The sequence below is a fragment of the Miniopterus natalensis genome, chromosome 13 (assembly GCF_054644295.1).
Source record: "Miniopterus natalensis isolate mMinNat1 chromosome 13, mMinNat1.hap1, whole genome shotgun sequence".
In the NCBI taxonomy this organism is placed as follows: Eukaryota; Metazoa; Chordata; class Mammalia; order Chiroptera; family Miniopteridae; genus Miniopterus; species Miniopterus natalensis.
The window spans coordinates 21,638,091-21,665,572 of NC_142093.1; the positions used below are offsets into that span (position 1 = coordinate 21,638,091).

The 27,482-nt window shown below is 41.1% G+C and overlaps 1 protein-coding gene across 3 annotated transcripts in view; it reads right to left on the minus strand.

Annotated features, from left to right (window-relative positions):
• Positions 1 to 27,482, minus strand: part of THADA (THADA armadillo repeat containing) — a 266,071-nt gene that overhangs the window by 128,602 nt on the left and 109,987 nt on the right. For all 3 annotated transcript variants that reach the window (XM_087823521.1, XM_087823522.1, XM_016204113.2), the window contains exons 27-28: positions 25,487 to 25,576; positions 24,031 to 24,162 (exon numbers count right to left, since the gene is read on the minus strand). In XM_087823521.1, the coding sequence (XP_087679647.1) occupies positions 24,031 to 24,162; positions 25,487 to 25,576 (222 nt within the window). The remainder of the gene's footprint in view (positions 1 to 24,030; positions 24,163 to 25,486; positions 25,577 to 27,482) is intronic.

Here is a 27,482-nt window from a genome sequence, read left to right on the forward strand (position 1 = left end):
AAAAATGATTATCCACTTTCTCTAGATGAGCCTACTTGGCCAAGGGGTTAGCATCTTGGGAGCTGGCCTGAGTTTGAAGAACTACATCCAAGCCCCTCATTGAATTTACTCATGAATGCCCTGCCATTACGGTCTGTTTCTTATATCGGCATGCCTGTCTACTCTTGGGGAATGACAATCTTAAAAGGTGAAACAACCTTACCTTGCAGGGTATGTCTGCAGGCTCGGTTAGGAGTGGCTGGACCTCCAGTTATACTATTAAAATAAAAAAGTCCTTCTAGCCTGGCCAGTGTTGCTCAGTGGTTGAGTGTCGTCCCATGCACCAAGAGGTCACTGGTCTGAAATCCCATCAGGGCAGATTGTGGGCTCGATCCCCAGTAGGGGGCCTGCAGGAGGCAGCCGATCGGTGTTTCTGTCTCTCTCTTCCTCTCCCTTCCTCTCTCTCTAAAATCAATAAAAACATATTTTTAAAAAAGTCTTTCTATATATGTCGTCATGTCAACTATTATTTCATCCTTAGTGCCTTGTACATTGCAAGTCACTCTGTTGGAATGAATGTCCTTTCACCCTTGGACATTTTGGGAACTCCTCTTCATCCTCTGAACTCTGCTTAGGTATCACTTATTTGGCAAAATCTTACTGCACCTCCTCTGATGAGAATCAATCACTTTCTTCCCCATACCCTGTCACTTTGATTGCATATTTAGATCTGTCAGAGCAGGGGGCCATCTCACTTGCCTTCCCCAAAGTAACACCCCCCCCACACACATACCTGGGGCATCAAATCTTGAGAGCAAAATAGGGCCTTTATACTTCTGAATAATACAACGCACAGGACAGGAGTTAAGAACATGTTCTGGAATTCAGCAGACCTAACTTTCAATCCAAGTCCTGCCACTTACTAGCATCTGACCTTGGACAGGCCAGTGAAACTCCTAAGTTTTTATCTTCTACAAAATAAGGGAGAGTAATGACCTCATAGAGCTGTTATGATGCTTAAGAGATAACGCATATAAAACACACTGCCTATAAATTAGTGATCAATAAATCTCAGCTATTATTGAATCGAGTATGTGGAATAACTTTTAAACTTAAAGGCTTTAACTACATGTACGAACTCGCTAGTGCTCACTACCTCCATAACTAGCTGAGGACACAGAGCTTGCTGTACTTGTAACAGGCTTCAAGTGCTCCCAAAGGCCCGCCTTCCCCTCCTCACCAAAGGAGCGGGAAAAGAGAGCAGGAAGACTGAGTTTCTTTGGGGCCAATTGAGTGGGAGACCCACTGCCTTTATTCTTCAGGTCCAGGGCCCAAATTCTATTTTCTGCCAATTCTAATGCTGTTTCACCAAAGATTTCTTTTTTCTTTTCATTGTATGTTGTTCCTAGTTTCAAATCTTGCCTTCGGTAAACATGTACATGTGTGGGTAAGTGTGCATGCATCAGAGAGAAACCGCTAAAAAAATAAGTTTGTACTAGTGGATTTGAAAACGCAGACACTGCAACGTGTCCTGAGACTTTACGTGCATGTTTGTTACAAGTGCGGCACTCCTGAAGTCCCTGTCCGCCTTCTCAGGTGAGCTCAGTGCTGTCAAAGTTGCCAGGTTCTCTACTCGTCCTTCCTATTCCAATTGTCAGTTCATCAAAGGCCCTCCCAACCACCTGAACTACTTGTTCCCCTTCCTGCAGCTCAAACCACTAACACTTAAAAGTTGCATTTACTGTAACCTTGCTCTCTGCAGAGCTCATGGATTTCTTTATTCAAATATATTTCTTGGAAAGGTAAAGGGTTCAGGACTTTTGAAGTCTGGTTTTTTAAAACCCTTGGTTTGGGTAGTGAGGAGGAAATAAGAGCAGTCGACAGTGGCTAAGCTAAAAACTGCACATTTCCAGCTTTCACAGACAAAAAAAATACAGGGATCTGCAAGCAGAATGTTTAAATGTCTATGTACTGGGCAGCTCAAAGCTGTATTTGCTCTTTGCATCTGAACTCTCATCAACACATTAAAACCTTTTTACAAAATATTTTTATGAAGAAATGCCAACAATAATAAGCCACAACAGACCATCTGAACACTGCAGTGTGTAACCACCTGGGACAGTCCAACCAAAGTCTAATCTGTAGAAGATGCATCCTTTTAAGGTCACCTCCACTCTGCCTCCAAGTCACCAAGGCTTTACCAAGGCTGACCAGCCATAGGTGTTTGTCCCAAAGTGGTGAAAAAGGCAGCTTCCAGGAGCTGGGAATCAGCCTCCGCCACTTTGACATCCCTCCACTTGTCCCTGTAAGAACTGCACACAGCACTCGGCCACAAATGTGGCAAAGACATGGGGTCATGGATGCAATGGCCACTAACATTCGTACTATTTCTTTTAGTGTTAGGACAAAAAGCGAGGGAATTTTCCAACAGTGACAGGGGAAGGTGTCCAGCATGGTACTTGCTTTAAATAGGTCTTTCAATAAAGCTGTTTAATTATTTAGAATCACAAACATGTCAAATAAATGAAAGGATGAATGATTTCTAGATGCTAGCCCCTGGTTACTTGCTATCAAAATACAGAGATGATGTAGAAAGTTATACTTCACCTGAAATTTCATTTCATTCTTTCATTATTTTTTGCCTAGACAACAGCAAATACAATTTGAAACTGAACTTTTCAGATTCCAACCAAATCGTCTAGACAGCTGGAAGCAGCGTCGTTTTTCCCCCCGGAGCAATGGAATATGGTATACCTTAACAGTGAGCCTTTCCTGACTCAGAAAATCACGGAAAAGTCTTTATGGCAACATAACTATGAGCACCCTGGAAACCCTGGAGATGAAAAGGAAATTATTAATCTCAGTCTTTACCCCAAATAAAATGGAGTATTATGAAGGAAAGGATACGAATATCTAGTGTAAACAGTAGAAAACTTCGTAAGCAATGAAAATAACCAAGGGATTTAGTTTGAAATTCTGGCATGAGTCTGCCTCCCAGCCCACCTGCGGGTTCGCGCTCTGCCCCGAGCAGCAAGCCGCACCGGGGCGGGTGGGCTGGCCTCAGGGCAGCCGGGGAAGCGCCCCGACCCACCGCCGCTCCGGGCTGGCTCAGCGCAGCGCAGGGCAGGGCAGGGCAGGAGCGGGGGCTGCGGGAGGGCAGCCTGAGTGAGAGCCCGCACACTGCTGCCGCGAGACAGGGACCGCGCTCCGGCGCCGCGGAGGCTCCAGGGCTTGAACGCAACCCCTGGCCTGGGCACGTCTTGTCCTTGCAGGAAAGCAAGCAGCCCTGAACATGCTGGGTCCCCGCGGTGGCGGCTCAGAGGCAAAGTCCTTGAGGGGACTTCATTCTCAGCGGAACTCACCCATTAACCTGCAGAGCATGGGGCTCCAGGTTTACAGTGAGCGGTTCTGGTTCACAGACACGGGGCTGGGTGGTCAATTTAAGAAACGACCCAAAGGTAGAGCGAGAACTTACCCTCTTCTTTTTAACCTAATACATATATTTAGAGGGAAGGTTTAGAAAGAAATGTGGTTTCTTTTGATTCTGTTTTTTAAAGTTTTTTGTTTACTTTTAGCTTCCAAATGTCCCAGAACTTACGATAGCTCTCTATTGCCACATTAAATACACACTTCTCATTCTGGCAGTCAAGGCGCTCTAAACCTAGCCCCAGAATGGCCGAACAAATCACTGGGTGCTGAGTAAATCTTTCTTAGAATGACAGAACTTGACTTGACTGTTTCTGAAAACATATTAACATCTTGTAAAATCTAAGCAGCCTGTGAGTCAAGTGAGTGCTCAACGTACACTGATAATTTTTAAATGAACACTTTTAAATGTGAACTTTATTAACTTCCCTTTAACAAGAATATGTTACATTTCTGAAAGATTCCAATACCCATACCCAAGGAAGGAAAAAGGAAGTGCAGGTGAGAACATTTACTGAGTGTTTGCTACATGCCAGGCACTGTGCTAGGTGCTTTCAAATATTTTACCTCATTTCTAGTCCTCACATAACCCTTCAAAATAAGTATATAAACATATGTAGGTTTTTGCTCTCAATGGTCTAGTGGGACCATGTCCAGAATGCTTAGCTACCAAATAAAATGTTTCCACAATCAAAGTGCTTTGTGCAATTTCTTTCTGTTGTAATAATGGACGCACAGTCCTTTATAAGCAATGTATCCCACTCATTCCAATGGTTAGAATTCATATTTGTAGATTCCATACACAATGAAGTGGTAGCTTAAATATGTTTCCTACTGCTCCAACTAGTGTTTAACAAAACAAAACCTAACAGTTTATAATGTGTTACCTTTAAGGAAGGCAAATTAGTCACCAGGAAATAATAACTAACCCAAAGTCGCCCACCAAACTGTCATCTTTGTAGTACAGCTATCCACCAAAGGTTTAGGAAGCACTCCATGTCAGACTGGGACAGGCTCCCCAAAGACTATGGCAGCGTCCTCTGCTGTCCTCTATCAATATCGGTTACCTTGGGTCAAATCATCTACAGTCTTTCAAAGTATAGTATTTATTTAGAGACAAGTTCAAAATGTCCAAGGAAAAAATCTTTTTTAATGACAAGAAGAGACACATAGAGGTCAATGCACTGGCAGGCTCTTTATGGGCTTAGGAAAAAATAATATATATGATCATCAGCTTTAGGTGATTATTTTAGTGGGGCAAAATCTGAAGCAGAAACTCTTACATGGTCCCTTTGGTGTGTCTTAAGTGAGGCTACTTTTAAAACATCCTCGAATGAAAATATTAGTATCTAGCAATATGGCCAAACGCAAATTACATAATGTCCTTTCATAGCCTCGTCTGTAAAAGGTGATTGGAATAAGTGATCTCTAAGGTCCCCTTCAATAACAAAATCCTGTAATTCAATGGACATTTAAACATTCCAGGCAGATAACTGTCTTTTTTATTTTAAAATATCTTTATGCCCTCTCATGATTTGTTCCATCGCTTAATCTCGTAACATTGATGCCGATAATAGAAGTTTTATGTCTAACACTAACCACACTCAATCTTTCTATGGTTGAAGCCAATTTTCTCTAGTTTGAGCCCTTCTGAAGTTGGAGAACAAATGACCAGTGTTTTCTACACACAGGAAAACCCTTCATTAACTATACTGAAATCCTGTCATTGAGTCACCCCTTACTCTTCCCTTCCGTGGGCTAAAACAACCCCAACGCCTTTAATCATGTACAACCTCTCCTCTAGAATCTAGTTAATTATTTTGCCTCTATAGAGAGTAAATGAATCTTCCCAGTACTATCAGCTAAACCGATGAGTTGTGCTATTGCGGGATGAGAGAAATTTGAGCATTTCTTTTAATCTGATTACTTTCCAGAGACTGCAATTTGTTTTTGCTAAAGCTAATTAATGCCCCTGAGTTACCCTTCTTGGGTTTCATAGCAACACTTCAAGCTAAAATCAGAAAGAATGAAAGAATGAATTTTAAAAAACAAAGTACATGGAAAGTTTGGAAAATTCCAAGAAATTATACTTTTTTTTGGCCTGAAAAAATAGCACAAAAGAGCAAGGAATATTGAGATGTTAGCAATAGACCTGCCACAGGGAAGATTCTTTTCTCAAATTAAGACTGCAATTAGGTAAACTGAGTCATATATCAGCATGCCTACAGCATCCAAACAGACCACTGCCAGCCCTATTTTAAACACCTACATGAAAAGTTTTAGATTCTCCTTTGGTTGCCCCAATGCCCGCATTAGTGTCATAGTCAAAAAGTACTTCCTCAAGTATAATTAGTCTTTCTCTTGCTGCAACTTAAATTTGTTTTTCTACATGCCAGGGAAATAAATGACTCTATGCCTAAAAGAATAACCTCTTGAATTTTGTCCAGAATATGTTCTGAATGATAAGAAAACCCAATGAAAAAATTGGGTCAAGCTTTGAACCAACACTTGAGCAAAAAAGATACATGAATGGCAAATATTAAACATATGTAAAGACACTCAATATCAGTAGTCACTAGGGAAGTTCAAATTGAAACCACGATGCGATAGCACTACATACTCACTAGAAAGACTAAAATGGAAAAGATGGAGCACACCAAGAGTCGGCCAGCATACGGACCACGGAGTGTTCATCCCTTCTCAGCTTCCAGCGCCATTTCCAAAACATCCCCGGTCTTCTCTTCCTCAGATGAAACAAGCACAGCTATTTCCTTTGAACTTTCATGACCAGAATTAACTTTTCCTTGTGCTTTCTTAAAGAACTAACTCAATAAATGTTTAAGTTGTATCAAGTAACCATATAAGACTTTTTTTAAACCCTTTTTCCCCCAGGATAATGTCCAGTTTCCCACATGTTCTTTAGAAAATTATTTTATTGTTGACACTATTACAGATGTCCCCCACTCCCCTCACCCCTCTGTCCCCCTCCAGCCAGCCCCCTCCACGTGCTCTTCCAGGACAGGCTCAGAGACATAAAGTGACTTGGCCAAGCTCACAAAAGGAGTGAATGGACAAGCTGGGATTCACAGGCACAGGTCTGTCTGACTCCAGTGCCTCTGCAAACACCAGTTTGCCCCAACTATAAGATATTTTAGCAACAATAACACATATGAAAAGAAATTCAACTTTATTATTCTTATGCACACTTGACACCTCACACCATTTAACCAAGCGCTGCCAAGTTTGTTGGGCTAGCCTCAGTAAACTCATCTGCCTTTAGCAGTAGGGTTTTCCTTCTGAGTCTGAAGGCAAAACAGATCACTTCCTCCATTTTTAGTAGATTATGCCTGCTTCCTAATCTTTTATTTTTGCTTATTTTGATAATTTGCTTATTCCATAGTGAAAAAAGTAATATTCAACTCATCCCAGTTTGAATCAAACTGAATTCTGAAAAAACAGAAACCAAGTGAGTGCACTATTATTTAATGTGTCCAAATGAATGAACAATGGAGACTGCTGTGCAAAGTCTGAAGATGAAACAAAACTGATCACACACACACCCTGCTACTAATTAAAAATATACTAGTGTTACAAGTATACAATTTCAGCTGGTAGTGCTATCTTTGTTCAGAAACAAGGTACGTTACTATATGGCTGAAGCCCTCCAGCATTCAATTAGGTTACTGATTATAAGAAGAATCACATTACCTGGATTGTGACTAAGGCTTAATACATTAATTTCATGGTGACTGTATTTTAAGACAGGGAACATGTCAATAAAAAATTCTGGCCACATCCTCCAACATGTCTATATGACATTTACTAGGAGAAAATCACTGCTAATCCCCCTGCTACTTTTAGTGGCCAGGAGATATTTTATACTGTACTTTAAGCCTAAGTAGCACTAAAGAGAAGCTTCACAGAAGGCATATACATGAATATAAAAAGAAATGAGAAAATCATTAAGTTACATTCATTATTTCCATTAGAATTTAATTAATAAATTTAGCCTCAATTCAGTATCATCTTACTCTTTAGCTTCCCTCCTGCCCATCAATAAAAAAAAGGTCAGTGCAAATTGTATAAGCTATTCTTCAGTTATGCCGAGGACATAATCCTGCAACCTAAGATTAAAAATAAAGTGCTATGTGTGAAATTCAATACTGTTTAACCTCTGGGTGCTAAGGTCTAAGAAATATAACATTTCAAAAGAAAATTAAACAATTGAGATAATTTCCGGTCATTTTCATGAGTTTATCAGCAGAGGTCTATGGCTTTGGCTACATTTGCTAGTATTTGGATCCTGGGTAAATTGGTGAAATTTGGCATGATTTAGTTTATAATCAGTATCACCAGTTCGTACAAGGCACAGGAAAGTTCTCCACTCCCCTACAGACTTCAAAGCATTTCATTTATTATTCAAATGATTATTCTGACAAAACCATTAGTCAAGAAGAAAGCAAAGAAACCTTATTTTTCAAAGTGGAGATTTTTTAAGACACACCTTTCACACCAGACTGCTTTAACCACCCATGCTATTTCTGGCAAAAATCTTTATTTCCTACAAGAATGCATTTTTTTAAAAATTCCAATTTTTCTTACCTATGAGAAGGTCAGGGCTTGTTTTGACTAGTTTCGCTCAAAGTGAGCTTTTATACTTTAAATTTACCTTAGCTTCTTCCTAAGGTTTGTTCTATATTTTCTTGCTTTTTTAAAGGAAAATACTAAATTTAAATATGAGAAAGGTACTGCTGAAACCATGGTGAACATTTCACAGCTACCTTCAATTGATGGTAGGAATTAGCACCATAAGGGTACACACACACACACACACACACGCACGCACAGAGTCTTACGGGGGAAAAAGAAGCATCTTTTAGTCAGAGTTCTAAGTTCAGAGCTTCTGCGGTTAACAAGAAAAAAGTTTCCTTATTTGGATTAAGGCTAGTTTTACACTTTCTTTTTTCTACACTAAAAGTCATACTGCAGCTATGTCACAAGGTAACACGTGCACAGGGTTTGCAAAGTTTCTTGGCTTCGTGAAAAAAGTGCAATGGCCTAGTCCTCAAAAGGGGTCCCCCAGCAGTGAAGCTGAAGGAGCTAGTGGAGTCACTCACTGGTCAAGAGTCTCACAGAAGAGTGGGCTGGGCTGAGGACAGAAGCTGACAGGAAGACAGAAGGTCAGAGTCGAGTTTAATTTGGTAAAGAAAGATGTGCTTGGCCACTTAATGGCAGCCAGATACCGAAGATTAGGCTAATTTACTTAATACTGCTGCGAGCCATGGAGTGTCTCAATGCCACTATTTGAGAATGAGAGCAATGATAGATGCGACTATTCCAGCCATCGAGAGACCCTGTTCCCTCTCTCTTTTGTGACATTTGTGGAAAATTTGTTTTTAGCTGTTTAGAGTCTTTTTTTCTGATCCCAAACTTCACAACATGCCCATATGATGGCAGCAAAACAGTCTCTTCACCTTCATTTATTAAGGTTCTCTGTGCTTCCAGCAGCACAGCCCCTAAAGGATGTATAACACCTTACGTGCAACGGCAACCTCATTCAAACAGAGCCCACAGAGCCCACTCCTGCCCTGTCTCCAGCTGTGACCAACACACCAGAGCTGCCAAGAAGCAGACATCTATTTATTTATTTATTTATTTAATTTATTTATTTGCATCATGGTAAAACATACACATTCTTCAGTGTGCAGTTCAGTGGCATTAAGCACATTTACCGAGCAGTTTTAAAGTGTTTTGGACCCTGGCCTCAGTGTCTAGATACCGTCATTCACTGGTTGACACTCATGGCTTCACAGAGATAAATGCCATTCTATTTCCAGATAACCTCTTGGCAAAGTATTCAGTCAGAGTTCACTCAACACACTAGGGTTTGCATGGTTTGAGGTGAGGAATGAACTGCCCAAAACAAGCATTTGCCTATTTCCTTCCAGATGGGAGACAGAAACTCTGATATTCTCTTCCTTGCCATTAAACCTTTCAGAAAATAAGGAGCCTACTATTCCCTGCCCTTTGGGATTTTTATAAACATCAGACTGTAGTTCAGAACACCGACAAGAAACTGTCCAAGGAAAACATGCCTTCAAATTAACAGGATCTAAACAAAGCCGTAACTAGGTAATTAATGGCAGGGACTGGACTCCACTCACTTGCTTCTCTGATAACAATCTGGTATTTCATCAGGAGGGTCTTTTATCTAGAAGGATTCGCTGTGTTCTGCTGCTTGGACCTATTCTGGGAGGGGACAAAGACAAGCTTTCATCTTGGAAAAGAAATGGAACCACACCTAGAAGAGGTAAGGAAGAGTTAAAGCTGTAAAAAGACCTCCACGTCCTTCCCTGCCAGAGGGAGAGGGCAATGAAAAATAAGATGCTCCCTCACTGAAAGCACAAGAGCAAATTTTGGTGGGGAGGACGTCCCTGCAGGCCTCTCCCAGGCCATAGGTGTGAGGTCGCAGCTTGCTTTCTGCCTTTATTCCAAGCTCTGCGCCATCTCCCCAAGACCTGGCCTTATCCTACCTCTAACACGTGACCCAACCAATGTCTTCCATTCCTCTTTCTGTAAACGCCAAAGAAACCTAAACTAATTCATCCAGTGGTATCAATTAGTAATAATAACTTAGAGTGACAGACCTCACAGTGGGATCCCCATTTTAGATGGAATCAAAACCATATAACTTAAAGAATGTAGTCTACCTGTGAAACCTCAGGGTTCACTCAACATGGAGGCAGCACCTGAGAAAACCGGGTGGGCGGAAGGCACTGCTTAAGGCCTCTGGAACCATCTCATATCGCTTTCCACTATCCTGGGGTAGGCGGGTCCGAGGGGACGGACAGCAGGGTTAGAATCCGGCCCTCCGAGCAGCTTCATTCCTAACGGAACAGACACTGCTGTGGGAGTGCCTCATAATTAACAGCAGAAAGCATCCCGTTCCCCCTCCAACGCACCACTCCACTCAGGCCTTGTAGCAACAGGTCACGGACTGGTTGTGGAAGGACTCGGGGAAAACAGGGCTCTGAATCCCCACCTTACTGGAACCCAGAAATATTTACCCAAGGCTGAGCCAGAGTGATGGGCCGATTCCAAAACCCACAGCCTGGGGCTTACAATCGGGAGTACAGGTTGCCCGGGAAGGGTAGGACAAGTGTCCCCCGACGGCTGTGTCGCAATCCCGGGAAGCCGCCTAGGTTCCTACTGGCGCCCTCACGGCAGTGTGCAAGGTGCAGCCAAAGGGGGGGCGGGCGCTAGGAAGCCCCTCTGCAGGCCAGTTTTCAATGGGGAACTCTATCAGCCTTCTAAAGCTGGGGTTCAGGGACGTGTTCAACCATGCAGCAGAATGCAAATCCCTCGCTAGTCTTTTCAAGTTTTTCCTAAGTCCGGTTTTCATTCTGGCTGTGAATTAAATTCTGATGTCTTAAATCAGGCAGGAAAAAAAATGGGTAAGAAGTGATTGAATTATATTAATTATATGGCATTGAAGCTCAGCTAGAAAACAAGAATTACATTTCTTAAGTTTCTCTTCACTAGACTTATGCAGGTTATAATTAGTATTAGATAAATTTTACTTTTCATTCTAGCCAAACTGAAAAGAAGCTGCGCCTTAAACTCTGGCTTTACAAGGAAAAAAAAAAAGATTCTTCTGGAAAAGAAAACTGAATAAATGGTCAAGCAAAAAACAAACCAACGCTACTCACCCATTACCCAAAAGGGCGGCTTACGGAGCTCACTTAGTTTAGTGTCTGAAAATATTTTCTACCCACTGCTTTGCAAATTATTTTCTTGTCGGTGTGACACATCCTTCAGCAACAATTCAGCTTTTCCTTGGCGACCTAGATGTATTTCCATAGTTTCTACCAAAACAGATGGCCCTTTTCTGTATAAATGTAATAATCAAAAAGGAGCAGGCTTGTTTACACAGTAGCACCCTTCGGACAAATATATATTTTGTTAATCTCTGGATGTTGTAGAGACTGAACAGAAAATATCATTCACGTGGGCCTGTCTAATTTTGATTTTGTGAATATTCAGACTAAGCCTGAGGTAACCTTTGGGGCTGAGAATTTTCATTTAAAGTTGGGAGAAACGTGGCCACCTCTTGGGAACTGGTGGCCAAGGACATAAAAATCCGAGCAGGAACCCTCCCTGGGGCACATCTCACAGTCAGGGTTCCGTCCAGCAGGTTTTGGCTAGTGACTTGGGTTAGTGAAGGAAAGAGGTGGGACCCCGCACATGAAAAATATCAAACTGAGAAACAACGGGGTTTTCAACCCACCTCAGAGGCCTCGTGGTATGAACTATCAACTAGTATGTTAACCAGATGCTATTGCTATCCACCCATCAAAGCAGTTCCATATGCAATTTGGAGCAATGAAACTTTTCTTTCATAACATCAGTGATCTGAACACTTCACTGGTTCAGACTTGCCTTTTTTCCCAGGTAAGTTTAGGATTACCATATAAGGCAATTTAAAAAATTTCAACATGTATTTGTATTTTTGTGACACTGTTTTCTTTCTAAGAGTAAACAGAGGATGATCAGGTAAGCTATGTGTGAAAGTCCTTTGTAAACTTTAAAGTCTTATATAAATGTTTGTTATACTATTGTTTTTAATTTTTTCTTTCAACAGCTCTGAAAATTCTCAAAATTATGTGAAGTTTCAACAGTGGAAAATTAAGATGGAAAGAACAGATGGAAAGTATATTTTCTAATAGTTTTAAAACTATGCATAAATATAGCCCACAAATAATCTCATGAAGATTCTGGATTCTTAGCCTCCAGACATATTTTCTCTCTGCTAAGACACTGTGCAGTGACCCGTGATTCCTATTATAAGGAAAATTTCTTTTGTAAGAAATTCTCAGTATTTCTCAAGAATCTCAGAACTTCAGTTGAGCCAGTTCTATGTAGCAACCTGTCACAACCACTTGGGCTTAACTGCAAGTTTTTCTTCCTCTTCTACTAATTTCAGATTGGAAAATGAGGCCCCTGCCAAAGCAATGCTCAAGGGGGACAGTGCGGGAGCTATCTCCAGAAAGCAAGGTAAGACCAAACGTTTGGTATTTAAAACTGCAGGTTAATTGTGGCATGTTCAGAACCAGCTAGTCCTATTCCACAGCTACGCAAACAGATGACTCAGACGGGCCTACTGTAGTGTTCAGTGTTACACAGCTAAGGGAGTGGCTAAGGGGTTACGGAGCAGGGCTCTGGAGTCAGGTCGCCTGGCTTGAACCGGCCTCATCACTTACTAGCGGTACGACCTAGGGCACATTTCTAAACTTCCTATGGCCCAGCTTTCCCTCTCTGCAGAATGGGAACAGCAACATTACAGAACTCAAAGTGTTGTCATGATAATTAAATGAATTAGTATGTATTAAGTCCTGAAACAGTGTCCAGCCCATAGAAAATATTTGCTAATCATTATCATTTGTCATTAATTAAATGAAAAATCAGAGCAAAGAAGACAGTGACCAAGAAGCAATATCAGACAAAGGATAGCCCAGTATACCAAAAATCTTATCTGTCTGATTCTCCACTGTGTTTCTATCATGCCTGGCACATAATTGGTGTTTGCAGTAAATATCTGTTAAGGAGATGAATAAATGAATCAATACCTGAATCCTGAATGAATTACTTTTAGATTGGGGAAATGTTACGCTTATACTTCTGGGCCTTGGCTTTTCCATCTCCAAAGAAAGGTACTTGCCCCCAGACATCAAACTGATGAGAATCAATATAAGGAAAAAAACAAATCGTTTCAAACTTACTGGCTTTTTATTTTTTTATTTTTTAAATATATCTTTATTGATTTCAGAGAGAGAGGAAAGGAGAGGGGGAGAGAGAGATAGAAACATCCATGATGAGAGAGTCATTGATCGGCTGCCTCCTGCATGCCCCCAACTGGGGATGGAGCTCACAACCTGGGCATGTGCCCTGACTGGGAATCAAACCCTGATCACCTGGATCCTAGGTGGACACTCAACCGCTGAGCCACGCCCGGCCAGGCAAACTTACTGGCTTTTTAAACCAAAAGTCAATGGCTTTCTAACCAATGCTCCTTTGTTATTGAGTATACATGAATGACATAGGGGAGGAGCGGGGGTGGTCCTATGTGATAGCCTGAGTCCTGATTCTAACATGTTTCCTTTCAAGAAGTCCTCTGCCTACAGCTGGCCAGGTGGAATGTGATGTTAGACATTGTGCTAGGCCCTAAGGGATGGCTGCTGAAATCTCAGCACACAGAGGAATTACCTGGGGGCTTATTATGTAATTGCGGACTTTCAGGTGTCTGTGGGACATGCACAAGGCGTTGTCCAAGGCCCTGGCAGGGCAGGTAGCTCAGTTGGTTGAGTGCTGTCCCGATACGCCAGGGTTGCAGGCTTGATCCCTGGCCAGGGCACATACAAGAGGCAACCAATGAATGCATAAACAAGTGGAGCAGCAAATCACTGTTTCTCTCTCTTGCTCTCTGCCTCCCTTCCTTCCTCCCTTCCTCTCCCGCTCTGTAAAAAGCCAGTAAAAAAAAGTTGACCAATAATAGAAAGTCAAATTATTCTGTTCAAGTCCTAGTCCTAGAAATGACTCACCAGTGTATGTACGAGGAAACTCCAGAAAGTGCAGGCAACGTGGAGAAGGAGAGCGGGGGCAAAAGGAAGAGGCGCCCCCACGTGGACGACAGCAGGAGGGGCGCCAAAAGCAGGAAGCAGCGATGGCCAGAGGCTAGAGGAGAGCCACAAAGGAGGGAGTGCGCAGCGGTGCAAAGCTCCAGAAAAAGATCTGAAACGGCAAGGGCCGAAAAGCATCTGGCGGCTTTTGTAACAAGGAGGTCACTCCTATTCCACCTTCGTAGGTGCAGCTTCAGTGAAGTGGTAGAAGAAGTATCCAGGGTGTAGTGGTTTAATGAACAAATAAGAGGGCAGAAACTGGAGACTGGACCATAAACAGCCTTTTCCAAGAGTCTGGCTAAAAACAAAGGTGAGAACTAGGGTGGTAGGTAGCGTGGGTGTCTCCGTGGAGAGAGTCCATGCTTAACGGCCTATATTTTCTCTTGTAAATGAGAAGTGATGAAAGTAGGGGCACTGAGTTTGGGCAATGACACAAAGTAGGTCCTTAGCAAATATATTTAATGGACAGAAGATCTGGTGATGAAGAGCGCTCACAAAATAAAGTGAAAGTCAAGAATAAATGAAGAGAGTGTTTGGAGGGGAGGGAAGATGAGCAGTAAGTTTTAATGTTCAAGGCGAGAAAAAACAAGATAGAAAGGGGAAAAGGGCGATGTATCGTGCAGTTGCTGTGAGTAAAGAAGCTCGTTTTAAGGAGAAGATTATAAATAGACTGGTTAGGGTCAGTGCCCAGGGAGGAGGGAGGGGAAGAACTGCCAGTCAGGGAAAGATAACCAACACATGCTGTCATTATTTTTTGGGGTCATGGTCATTATTTTCCCTTGTTCCCATTTTAAGCCCATTATAATTCATCTTTACCCTCTCACTCTAATCCCTGATATTTCCTGCCTAAAGAGAAAAAAATTTTTTTTTCTATCTTAAAATGTTCCCTACCATGTAAGATGAGATGACTGTATGCTAGCTGGCAGAGCTGGCAGTTGGGGCTTGATACTGTCCAATCCTTCAATTCAGTATTATACAGCTACAGTGTTTGAGAAAATAATTAGGACTAAGGAAATAAAAGCTCCTTAGGGAAAATATTTGGTTTCTCCTGTTAAGCACTAACCTATCTATTTTGTTAATTTCCTGGGTCACCCTCGGTTCAAGTGGAAGCAAAGCTCTTTACGATGACCTCCAAGTTACGAATGATAAAACTGGGTCCCACAACCTTCCCCTATGAGATCCCACTGTCCACAGAGTGGACAGCATGACTTTCCCTCCTCCCGCACGAGCTGCCAATCACCATGGGGATTTCTCAATGCCTCGAGAGGGCAGACTGAATGCCTGTATTCTCTTCCAGCCCTGCCACTTGCAGAGTCATCCTGAACTTCTCCAACCCACCGGTGCTCTTCCCCTTGTTTACAAGCCCTTAGTGCTTGGTGTAGCTGTCACATAATTACATGGTTAATATACAGTATGTCAGGCTCACAAGCATGGATTTCACCTCACTAATCAGTAACTTCTTCAAGAATGAAGATCTTTTTTCTTTACTTTGCATCTTACCCAAGACCAAACACTAGCTAGGTATACAGTGGATGTTTTACAACTACTTGGTTAATCTGTTAACTGACTGGATTCTAAGTTTTAGAGTCAATGGCATTAATAGGACACGGATTATCATCATTGTCAGAGATTTCACCTAAGAATGAGGCTGTTTGCAGATCAAATCACTTGTTCTAACATGACCTGAACTGGCCTACTGAAGTCACAGATAACATTGAAGAAAAGCTGGTCCCTACAAGTTTTATTTTTCTAGCTTGTTTTGTCAATGCATTCCATATGAGGTGAACTCCTCATTCCTTTTACTAAAATGTATTTAGAAAATGGTCTTAAAGAGATCTGACACCACAGATGAAGTTGGCCAGGTGCCTCTCTAGGTAATGAGAGATAAAAATTGGTGACAGGTGACAGAGTATCTTTTTTTAATGCCAGAACTCTTTGCAAAAAAGCCACTCAATACAGAAAAGATGATTTCATTCCACAGGATGAACCTCAGCCATCTCGGGTGGAATTTGGAAATTCAGAGGGCCATGAGCATAGTCCTCCCAATAAAGCCCTAGGTAAGCAGGGCCACAGTAAAAAGGAGACTAAGTAAGTAGCTGCCCAAACTGAGATTTCACCAGTTAGGAAACAACCTACCAATCTCTGCTTTTAGGTCCTCCCTTATGTAAGGCTACAACTCTACCACCAGAGTTTCACTACTTTATTCCAAAATGTATGTCTGTAATACAACAAAAAGCAGGGAGTGGGCATAGGTTTGGCTTGTAGGCAAAGAGGGAAATTTAGCAGCTAAAAGCCCCCCTAGGCACAACTAAACATTTACACCTTGACAATCTGGACCTGGTATCAGAGTCCACTAGTAAAAGGAAAGATCAGGGTTTACACACATTAATGGAATGGCAGGTCCCGTTTTTCAAGATGGTATAGGAAGACCTAACCTTTAATCCCATTCCCTAAGGCTCATGGAATTTAATGGTAACCACAGGAAGGGGGCAGTTCTGGACCCCTAGGCTGGCTGGGCAGAGGAAGTTCTACATTAATAGCACCAGCAAAGCCCTATTCTCAGCTGTTTCTACTTGTAATAGGCTAGGCTTGGGGGCTCCTGTACTCTCTCTACAGCATCTCTGTTCAAGAAGATTCTTCTGGAAGTTTAGGCAACAAAGAGTTCTCTATTTTAATCAGAAAAGCATCTCTGACTTTTCTCAAAGACTCAGATGTTCCTTGTACTTGTCAGGAAACAAATGTGGCTTAAGCCAACATCTGGAATGGAGAAAAATATAGCAACAACAATCAAAAAAAGATAATTAAGTTAATAAGGAATGCTTTTCAGACATAACATCCCATAGGCCAAAATAAAAAGGTTTTCAGAACTATCCAGAACAAAGTTATGCTACTTAGGAACTCAATTTAAGTGGATTAACTGCTGAAGGGCACGGTGTAGGAGCAGACCATCGTGACCTTGTGGGCCGGGCCATGCCAAGAATGGCAACCCAACTTCTTTTCTTTGGGAGATGGAGGAACCCATAAAAATGTACAAATGCATGTTATAAGTTTAGAGAAAGGTTTATCATTTTGTTCACTGCACACTTAGAATCCACAGCTGAGTTGTTCGGCTGTTCTAACATAAGGCATTTCCAAAAGACGCCTTGATGGTCACCTAGACCAACCTCAGATGCATTGCCCCAGCACGTGATCAGTTTTCTTTGAACACTTTCAATGACTGGCAGCACAGTATTATGAAAATCTGTTTATTCTCCTATGGAGAATGCTAACTTTCACAAAAGTCTTTATATTGCAATCTGAAATCTATCTCATACTTTCCCATTGGGAGCACAAGGTAGAAATTATTTGCTTTCTGCCAAATGGCAGCCTCTCAAGTATGTAAAGACCATTACCATGTTGCCTCGAAGTTTTTTCCAGCCTAACTATTTCCAGATGTTTAGCTTCCTCTTCATTGTGGTCACCTCCTCTGTATAAATATGTTTATCAGTGACCCTCCTAACATGGGAAGCCCAGAGCAGAACATAATAAGCAAAATGATGTGGGTTTAGGCTGACCAGCAGAGTTGCAAACTAAAACCTTCACTATGGGGAAGTAGCAACTGTGTCACACTGTCTCCTTAGGGCTCACGGAAAATCCCATTCCCCAAGGCCTTTTAAGAAAAACTTCTTTGAAGCCAGCCAGCCCCATTCTGTATGCAGACAATGTAGACTTTTCTTTAATAAATCACAATATGATATATATTTCTATTAAATGTTACCTTGATAGTCTATCAATCTCGTCTTCCAAGGCTATTTGGAATCTTATTTTTTTAATTATGGACTATATCAGACATATCAAATAAAAGAGTATGGAGAAGATGGCAATCAACCATTTGCCCAGAATCCAGCTTAAGAGCACATCACAATGGAACTGAAGCTTCCTCCTCTCCAGCCACACAGACGTAATGGCTACTAGCCTAAATTTGTGTTTGCCACTCTCATGCTTAAAGACTATTTTGCATATTCATTCCATGACCTACTATATTTATGTTATATACAAACCTGATAAGCATGCCCTCTAGTCTGTCTTCATTTAAGTAAGTAATTCAAATGTTGAATAAAGCGGCATTGTCTTCATCATCTAACAGATTAGTAATCCCATCAAAACAATGAGATGACTCAGGCATGACTTATTCTTAGGGGATTCTCACTAGCTCTCAGCAAATAAAGTGGGAAGCACTCACGAGTAATACAATGAGTGATCCAGTCCGAAACAGTATCAACACAATTGTTTGGTCACTGATAAAACATGCCTTTTCCTCTCTCTTTTCAAAAACTTTATGCAAACTCCTTGAGTAACATTACCGAAATCCCACATTTCCCTCAAATGACTAACATGGTTCTACACTCACTTGCATCTGAAGCTGTAAATTACCTGGGCCCCAGATTTGCCTTCATGCACAGGAGACAGTGCTCTTTTTCTATCACCTCACTTATATCTGCCTTCAGGGCCTTCCTCCCAGTTTACTGGCAGAGACAAGCCAAAGCGGGAGTGTAAAGTCTGCCCTCTTCCTATCACCATTATATGCCAAACCCTTCCTTTCTTTACAATTTTTCTTAACAAGCAAACCATGGAGCTTTTATCTGCTATTTTGCAAGCAGGATTACCCCATTACACAGACTGACAGCCAGAAGCACAGAGGGGCCCTCCTATTCATGCCGCATCAATCTGGGAGTCTTTTCCCCACATGTTTTGGCTTGTTTATAATTCCATGACTTTCAACAGAAAAATGGCACCTCCCTCCTTCTATTCTTATCAATCCAGACTCCTCTCAGTTGGTTCTAAAGCCCATAGCGGGGTAGCTACGAGATGGGCCTCCAGAGCAGTTCACTAGACAGCAGGCAGGGGCGAGGAGTTCAGAGTCCAGGAAGCCTCAGGTCATGAGGCCAGAGAGGACCAAGGTAATAGCTAATACCTTAATTTGACCGAAAAAGAAACAGAGGGTCAGAGAGGTGAAGTCAAAATAAAAGTAAATGTCAGAGCTCATATTAGAACACAAGATTCCTCAAAGGCCAGGTAAAACAAAATCCAGCGAAGCCTCCTTTCTACATAACCAGTGGGATACAAAATGGGGCTCCAATGCTGTAGGACTAGAGTCCCTTAAGTGCTTTGAAGACAACTGTCCCAATTCACACTGTTTCATTTTGAGGTTAATAATTCAATCTGTGCCCAAACCCAGGCTAAGCAGAGAAAGGAACCAAAAAACAAAGACAAACCAAAAAACCCACAGCTGCATCTGCGTGGAGAGACATGAAGATTTATTTGGAGAGAATAACCACTGAGCACATAAATCACGGTATGATGCAGTAAGACGAACAGCAAAATAGGAGGTTTAAGTAACAAATGCTACAGCCATTCAGAGGGCGAGATGATCAGAGTGAGGTGGAGAGAACGAAGGGCATGCCTTCCTTCCCAGCAGTGTTTCCACATTTATCTCTCTACAAAGCAATTCCTGTCTTCGACTTGTCTACGAGAATTCTGGGAAGACAGAGCCAGTAGGAAGATGCAGCCTTTAGGAGAGCTCCCAGCATCACAATCGCAAATGAAGGGGACGCCAATTACTGCCCCAGCTCTACACTGTGGAAAACAAGTTCTTCCAGCCTCGTCACCTGGGTAGTGAGCACAGTGATAATCCTTGAATTATGTAACTTTTAAGGAAAATGAAACAAGAGTCACTGTTATTTCCCAACAGCAAAGGCTTAAAAGGCCTAACTTACTCTTGGTTTTTGTTCCTAATTCCCTTTTAAGACTGGTACAATAAAAAAGTTCCACAAAATAGTTTTAAAAGATATAAAACACATATTTTCCAATTTTTAAAAAATTGTTGACTAGATTTTTCAATATCTCAACTAAAAAAGTCTCTCCTGCCTAGGTTCCTGTGGATATTTCCACTGTCATGTTGAATTGAGATTGCATTGTTACTTCTACTTCAGCATTTTTTAGAGAAAAGATATACAGATTTCACTGAACATTTATCTAAAGTGATCAATGACTGAAATGATTTGCAATAAAAATAAGCAAAAAAGGGGGGAGAGATCCTTTTAAAAGCACCCAAAGAGTAAATAAAAGGCAGCGGAGGGATTGATTTCTCCCACAGATATTAATCTGATGCTGCAACTTCAGTTATCAGAAATAGAAGGTGCTTTCTGTCTCAATTGATACCCCTGGAAACACAGGTCCACACTGGTCCCGAGAGGTAAGCAGCCTTGTCCAAGTATCACAGCAAGTGAGTAAGTGGCAGAAGGTGGACAGAACCAGGTCTCTTGAGTCCAGGGCCTTTGCTCTACTCAGGACCTCATGCTGTTGCTTAGGTCTGGGCATATTTGGTTTCCTATAGCTCTTCAATTCAAACTTGAAACTTGCCTGTGAAAGGGAACTCAAAGGTGCATGTCCAGAGATATTCTGGTCTCTAAAAAGCCCCAGACAAGTGGGCCCTGGAGAGCTGTATTCAGGGAGCTAGTTGGGGTTCCTGTGAAAGCATGAGTAACTGCTTTGTGGTATCTAAACTGAAGGGTGAAATGCCTTAAATTGAAGGCATTATGTTCATGGTGAAGGGCTGTGTATCTGAATCAGCATAGCATCAGGGACATAAAATATACTGGATCCAAAACAAAAACTTACAAACAAAACACTGGGATTAGAATTATAATTTCTATGCCAAGATGATGCAACAACCCTAACTGCACACATGCATAACTTTGGAAAATCCAAACCAGAAACGTCTAAGATTTAAGTCAACAAAGCAAATCAACAGAGATTTAAGTTTATACTCCCCAACGTGGAATAGGGAACAAAAATACTAATAATACTTACAAACATTATTAGAGAAGAAGGAAATGGCAAGCAAGTATCCATAAATCAAAAGGAAGTAGAAAGTTGTCTTTGGGGCCTTTAATCTTCCCATTGTGCAATCACTTTAGCATAGCAACCTTTGTGCTTACTCCCACTAGCTGAAAAATTTCTTTAGCTAAACTTAGAGTGTCCAAGAGCCTGATTAGAGCTCTTCCAAGTACATAAATTAACATCAACAATGCTACAAAAATAAAACACCGCCCATCCGCTTGTGCATACATCCATCTTTTCAGCTATTGTCCCAAGTCAAAACAGCCCAGTCTTTACCAGAACTAGACACACAAAGACTGCCTAGAATGACAGGTTTTATGATCAATTTTTCACTTTCTTCATGAATAATTTTCTCAAAAGCAACTTAAATCCAATGTATACAACATTATCAAATTCACTATTCTAAAAAAAATCTGTTTATAGTTCATAGCTCCAGTGGGACTGTGAACATGTTAAGGTAGCACAGGGTTGTCCCTGTAGTAAGTTGATGAAATCTAAAACTGGGTTTTCCAACTAAATTTCAGATATTTCCACCAAACCACAGAAGATGGTCAAGAAAGAAAAGCCAGCTTTCCTCTATACCTGGCCATAGATTAACCCCATTATCCCAGGCAAAGATCCCACAGATCAGTGAGCCTAGAGAATGGTGGCATCCAATCAAGCCACCCTCACTACTGGAAAAGCAAAGAGCAGCAGATCCCAGTGCTGGTGGAGACATGACTTCTACATCCTGAAAACAGCCTGTACTCAGATCTACTAACTCTGGATATAGGCTCCTTATTGCTCCAAGCAATGGGCCTACTCAGTGTAGCTAAAGCTCTTGGCTACACAAATGGAAACTGGCTATCATGGCATACTAAAAAGCGTACACCCAACATTCTCAACAAGTCCTGCACTCTTGGTTTTGTAGTTCAGCTCTACAACTGACTTGCTTTGTGAACTCCAGTTTCTCACCAGAAAAAACAGGGGTGATAACCTCTTCTCAGAGTCACTGTAAGCAAAATGTCCAGTTCAGTGCCTGGCAAATAGTCAAGGTTCAACAAAGGTTGGTGTACTTCCTACTGACCTCTCTGTTCTGAGTATTTTCTTGCTTGTTTTCTGCATTTTGGGTCAAAATCTACTTATAAAACCCCTGAATACCCTAACCAAGTACTAAGTATGGCCCTTTTACCATATAGTTTATTAAAATCATCTTTGTGTGTATGTTTTGGGGTGGAGGTTCTGATAATGTTTAGGTTTAATATTCCATATTTAATCTTGCTGCTCAAAGTGTGATCTAGACACCAGAAGCATCAGCACTACCTGGAAGTTTGTTTGAAAGGCAGACTCTCAGGCCCCACCCCAAACCTACTGAACCAGAATTTACAGATTCCCAAGTCATATGTTTACACCTGTAAGTTTGAGACACACTATCCTATAATACACATGGATATTCAATAAATCAGAGCCTATTGACACTCTAAGGAATCAATTGTGGCAACTTGTGCTGGTGGTGGTTCTCTATGAATCTTTACTCAGGTAGAAAGCAACTACTGACCAAGGCATTTTCACCAGAAGGATGGGATAATGATATGCTTCTTACCATGTGCCTTTTGAGTTTAAAAAACAATGCATTAAGTACATTGGCTTGAAGGCAATATTTAAATCTTCTGTATTAATGCAATCTTTGTTATAATGTAATAAGTGTTTTGAATATAATTAGTTATTCGAGCATTCTTACTATATTATAAACTAACAAATAACAGGAATGATTCTATCAATGTAGAAATTTCAGGTTTCTAGGATGCAACACACAACAGATTGATTAGTAAGAAGCTGCCACAAACTGAATGTTCTCAACACAGTTTGATCAAGTTCTAAAGCCTACACTGGAATGTGTCTTTCCCCCAACCTATCAACTTTCTGAAACATTTTTTAGTTCTTTCCAGTTACATGTGAAAGTACAATTTTTAAATGCTCCTGAAAGTAAAATTGCAGCCCAAATTCCTAAAATGAATCACCAGATGCTGGATAGGGAGGCTGGTAACTTTGTGTCTCAGGAAACAAAACCCAATCTGAGTGAGTCATCTCTGTGATCACAGATAACACAGCCACAGCCAGAGACGAGCGAAAAACAAATGGCGCAGCGACCACATGTCAGAGTCTCATGTTTAATGGTTTCTCACATTAAAACGCATCAGTCAGCTCTGTGAAACCAGGAAGTGAAACCCAGGACACCACATAAATAACAAAAACACTCTCATAAGTTTGGTATATTTTATCCTTTTGCTCTAAGTCCATTTCGGTTTTTGGAAGATAACATAAAAATGAAGGTGATGTTTTGTTAAGAGGTAAGCAGAAAGGTATAAGCTAATTATTATGACAGGTTCTGAAATATTTCATAAGAAAATTTCAATACTTTTTGGAGGCCTAGTTACTCTGATCCAAAATGAAAAAGGTGATCAGAAGTTGGTAGATGCCACAAAAGATGTAACAGAGGAAGTGGTAACAGGCTCTAGAAGCAGAAACACCTGTTATCATGTGACTCCATGCACAACCTGTATGCATGGCTTTCTTTCTTTCTCAGGTACTCTAAGCTTGAAAGAGAAGACGACTGGGTGGTGAACTCATGCTATACAGCATTGCCATCTAGATGCTACTCCTTGCACCCACTAGGAAACAACCCCATAGTGAAGAACCAGAAGTCCTCCTGAAGCCCTGGACAGGGAGGGGATAAATGCCAGGACCAAGCCTGGCCCATGTTGGCCAGGCTCAACACAGGGGTAATGCAACAGTCAGGCTACGTTTTTCAAAAGGGGGCATCTATCAACACCACACATCCATTAGCAGGCAGGACTCCAAGGAAACATTATTTAAACAGTAGGTGTGAGTGCCTACACCCAACATAAGCATTGTCTTCTGAAATACTGGAGACCAGCTGGGGGCAATGGCAATACCCCTATTCCCTTCCTTCACCAGACCCCTCACAAAGTTAAAAAAATATGTAATTTCTGAAATAAGAACAAGATAAAATGCCCCCATAAAGCCCCCACGGCCGCCCCCATTGTTTCCAGAGAGCATACACTACCTCATAATGAAGGGAATAAATGGAGCCATGCTGAGAGCAGAATAGGTGCCGTCCATCGGGGAAGGGTAGAGTCTCCCCAACACCAACAGTAAGAGAAACATACTTGGATGACGGTTTAGTTCTCCTGTATCACTGAAAAAAAATCATTGTACATAAAAGATTTAAAATTTGAGAGGTGAGGCACTATCTTCCACCATTTTTCTCATTAACTAATTATGTATATAGAGTGAGACTCTCTCTGATTAAGGGATAGCATTCCTTTTTTCACTTTTTTCTCCATTCATGCCATATATCCTACTGTGTAAATGAGGAGGAACTGCGTAAGCCATGGACTAGGCTTTTGCACACGACTCTCTTCTCGGAGCGAATCATTTAATAATTTGCGTCTGCTGTTTTTATTCGAGCTGTTCACACAGGACAGGTGCCTGTTCCAGAAAATGAAATGTGAAACATTCACCACCCAAATGTACTTAAGAAAGTACGAAGAGTCACTTACTAGGGCCAGAAAAGCCTGTCTGCACAAGTTACTAATGAGGAAATGCATCCTAAACAGAAGTAAAATTCACTGATGTTATTTTATTTTCCCATTAAGGCAACTAGTATAAATTCATACCAAGTGCTAGAAGACTAAAAAAGATGCCCATACTAAAAACTCCACCGCCAGCTACAGAATGTGATTGGCAGGACAATGGTGAACTTCTCGATCTCCCCTAGTGAGCCTGGAAACCCTCTTTCTGGCTTTGTGTTTCCAGGGTCACTGGCCATCTCCGCTCAGGTAGACCAGAATCACTTCTGACCCCAGGTGACCAGATTAGGCAGCTAACTGCGGTAGTTTCACAATAGTGAGCTGTAGCAGGCCAGAGATAAAAAAAGACAGGTGTGCATGGACGTAAACTCAATATATAAACACACACGTTTTTAAATATAATAGAAAGAAAATGATTCTTAACAGAAGAAATCACCATGTGCTTCTAAGAAGCTAGTTCCTGCATAACACTGAAGAGAGGATTAAATTTGAAAAAATTTAATATAAAACAGGATTTAAAAAGCATAATGTAAAACAGGATTTTATACAACTCTTCATGTATAAATCTACTAGAGACTCGGGTAACATGGTGCAATAAAAAAGCACTTTAAAAAAAAATCCACCTGTGGCCCGGCCGGGCGTGGCTCAGCAGTTGAGTATCAACCTAGGATCCAGGCGATCGGGGTTCAATTCCCGGTCAGGGCACATGCCCCGGCTGTGGGCTCGATCCCCAGTCGGAGGACTGTAGGAGGCAGCAGGTCAATGACTCTCTCATCATTGATGTTTCTCTCTCTCTCTCCAAAAAATAAAAAATTTTTAAAAATCCATCTTCCTTACAAGGAAAGAGTTGATTAAAAACTATTGCCTAGAGGGAAAATCTCCCTTGATCCCATCCTTGATTTCACTGTGTCCCACCCATCCTCTCCTCACCTGTCCACAGTGCTGGATACAGCCTCTAACTGCTTGAGAAGGAAAGGATAGAGTCCCGGGAAACGAGAGAAGAATTCGCTCCCTGTCATTCTGTGGAGAGAGGGCAAAGAGAAAGAAATTACTATCATTTACTTCCTCTAATTTGATAATAAAGCCTCTTTATTTTTCAAAAAGAGAGATAACTGAGGTCATTTATTTAGATATTTATGTATATTTAATTTGTTGGGGTTACAATGGTTAATTAAATAGGTTTCAAGGGTACAATTCTATAATGCATCACCTGTATAATGTATTGTGTGTGCACCATCATAGTCTAGTCTCCCTTCGTCACCATGTATCCCCCCTTCACCGTCTTCTACTCCCCTTTACCCCCACCCCCTTTCCTCTGGTAATCACTATACTATACTTAGATATTTAATGAAATAATGTTAAGAACAAAAACTACATCTTAAGAATTTAATAATCAGTAGAAACAATACATTTAATTTTGATTTGGGAAGTGCTCTTAATATGTAAAACCTTATCTCAAAATTTAAGATTATGTATATTTACAAATATTTGATATTAAATTCTGTCAGGGAAAAAATACATAATTTGTAAAAACACCAAGTTTCCAAGAATTAATTTGGACCATGAATGCAGTCAACACCTGGCTGACTGAGACTGACTCAGCTTCATTAACAAGGGAGGGTCTAGAACAAGGTTTCTCAAAGCTGGAACCAATGACCTTTGTTGTAGGGGGCTGTCCTGGGCACTGCAGGATGTTGAGCGGCCTTCCCAACTTCTACATCCATTAGATGCCACTAGCACAACATTGCACCCCAGTCAAGACAATAAAAATTTTTTGTCTCTGGCCATTGCCAGATGTACCCTGCGAGAAAAAAAGGCCCCAGCTGAGACCCACTGGTCTGGAGCATGGTTATCAGACATATGAGCTTGGTGTGTGAGGTTCTGGGGGTCCAATCCCAGCTAACGTCTGTGAGGATTACCTTTTTCATCTTCATAAACGCTACTCTTAAACTCTGACAAGCTCCTGAAAATAGTTCCTCAGACTGCACAACTGACCAGAAAAGCTCAAACCAAATTCAGCATTTAGTTAAATACTCAGTCTCTGTAACTATTAAAGAACTACTTGATGGGGTGACATAAATATTTCCCAACTTGCCCCCCATCAACTCTAGATGTATGCTCCCATTAATGGAGACCCCAAATTATCACATTTTTAAAAATTGCAGTATATTTTACACACAGCGAAATGCTCAAATCTTAAGTGCATCATGCAAACGGTTTTCATACACTTGTGTAATTCACACCTCTATGAAGACTTAGAAACTTTCCTTTATCTCAGCAAGTGCCCTTGTGCCCCTTCCCAGTCAGCTCCCAATCCTCAAAGCAATCATGATTTGATTTCTCTCACCACAGTGTTTTTTGTTTCTATTCTAGAATTTCATATAAATGTAATAGTGCATTATATAACTTTTTGTGTCTGGCTTTTTTTCACTTGGCATAAGGTTTGTAAGATTCATCCGTGTTATTCAATGTATGAAGAGCTTGATTCTGTGTTTGCTGAGTAGTAATCTGTTGTATGAACATACAAGTTTGTTTATCCCATTCTCCTCTTGACAGACATGGACTGTTTCCACTTCTGGGTTGTCATGAAAAAGCTGCTATAGGTTTTTTTGTGGACATATGTTTTCATTTCTCTTAGATAAATATCTGAGAATAAAACTGCAGTGTGTTTAATATTTTAGGAAACTGACAGTTTTATACTCCCAACCACAAAAAGAGTTCTAGCGGCTCTACATTTTTTCGAACATATTGTCTTTCTTTTTTTCCAGTTTAGCCATCCTAGTGGGTATGCAGTGGCATCTCCCTGTGCTTTTCATTTTCATTTCCTTGATGATTAATGATATTAAACACATTTCATGTGCTTCAGTCACCGGTGTTGCTTTTGCGAAGTATCTATTCAAGATATTTGCCCACTTTTAAATTACGT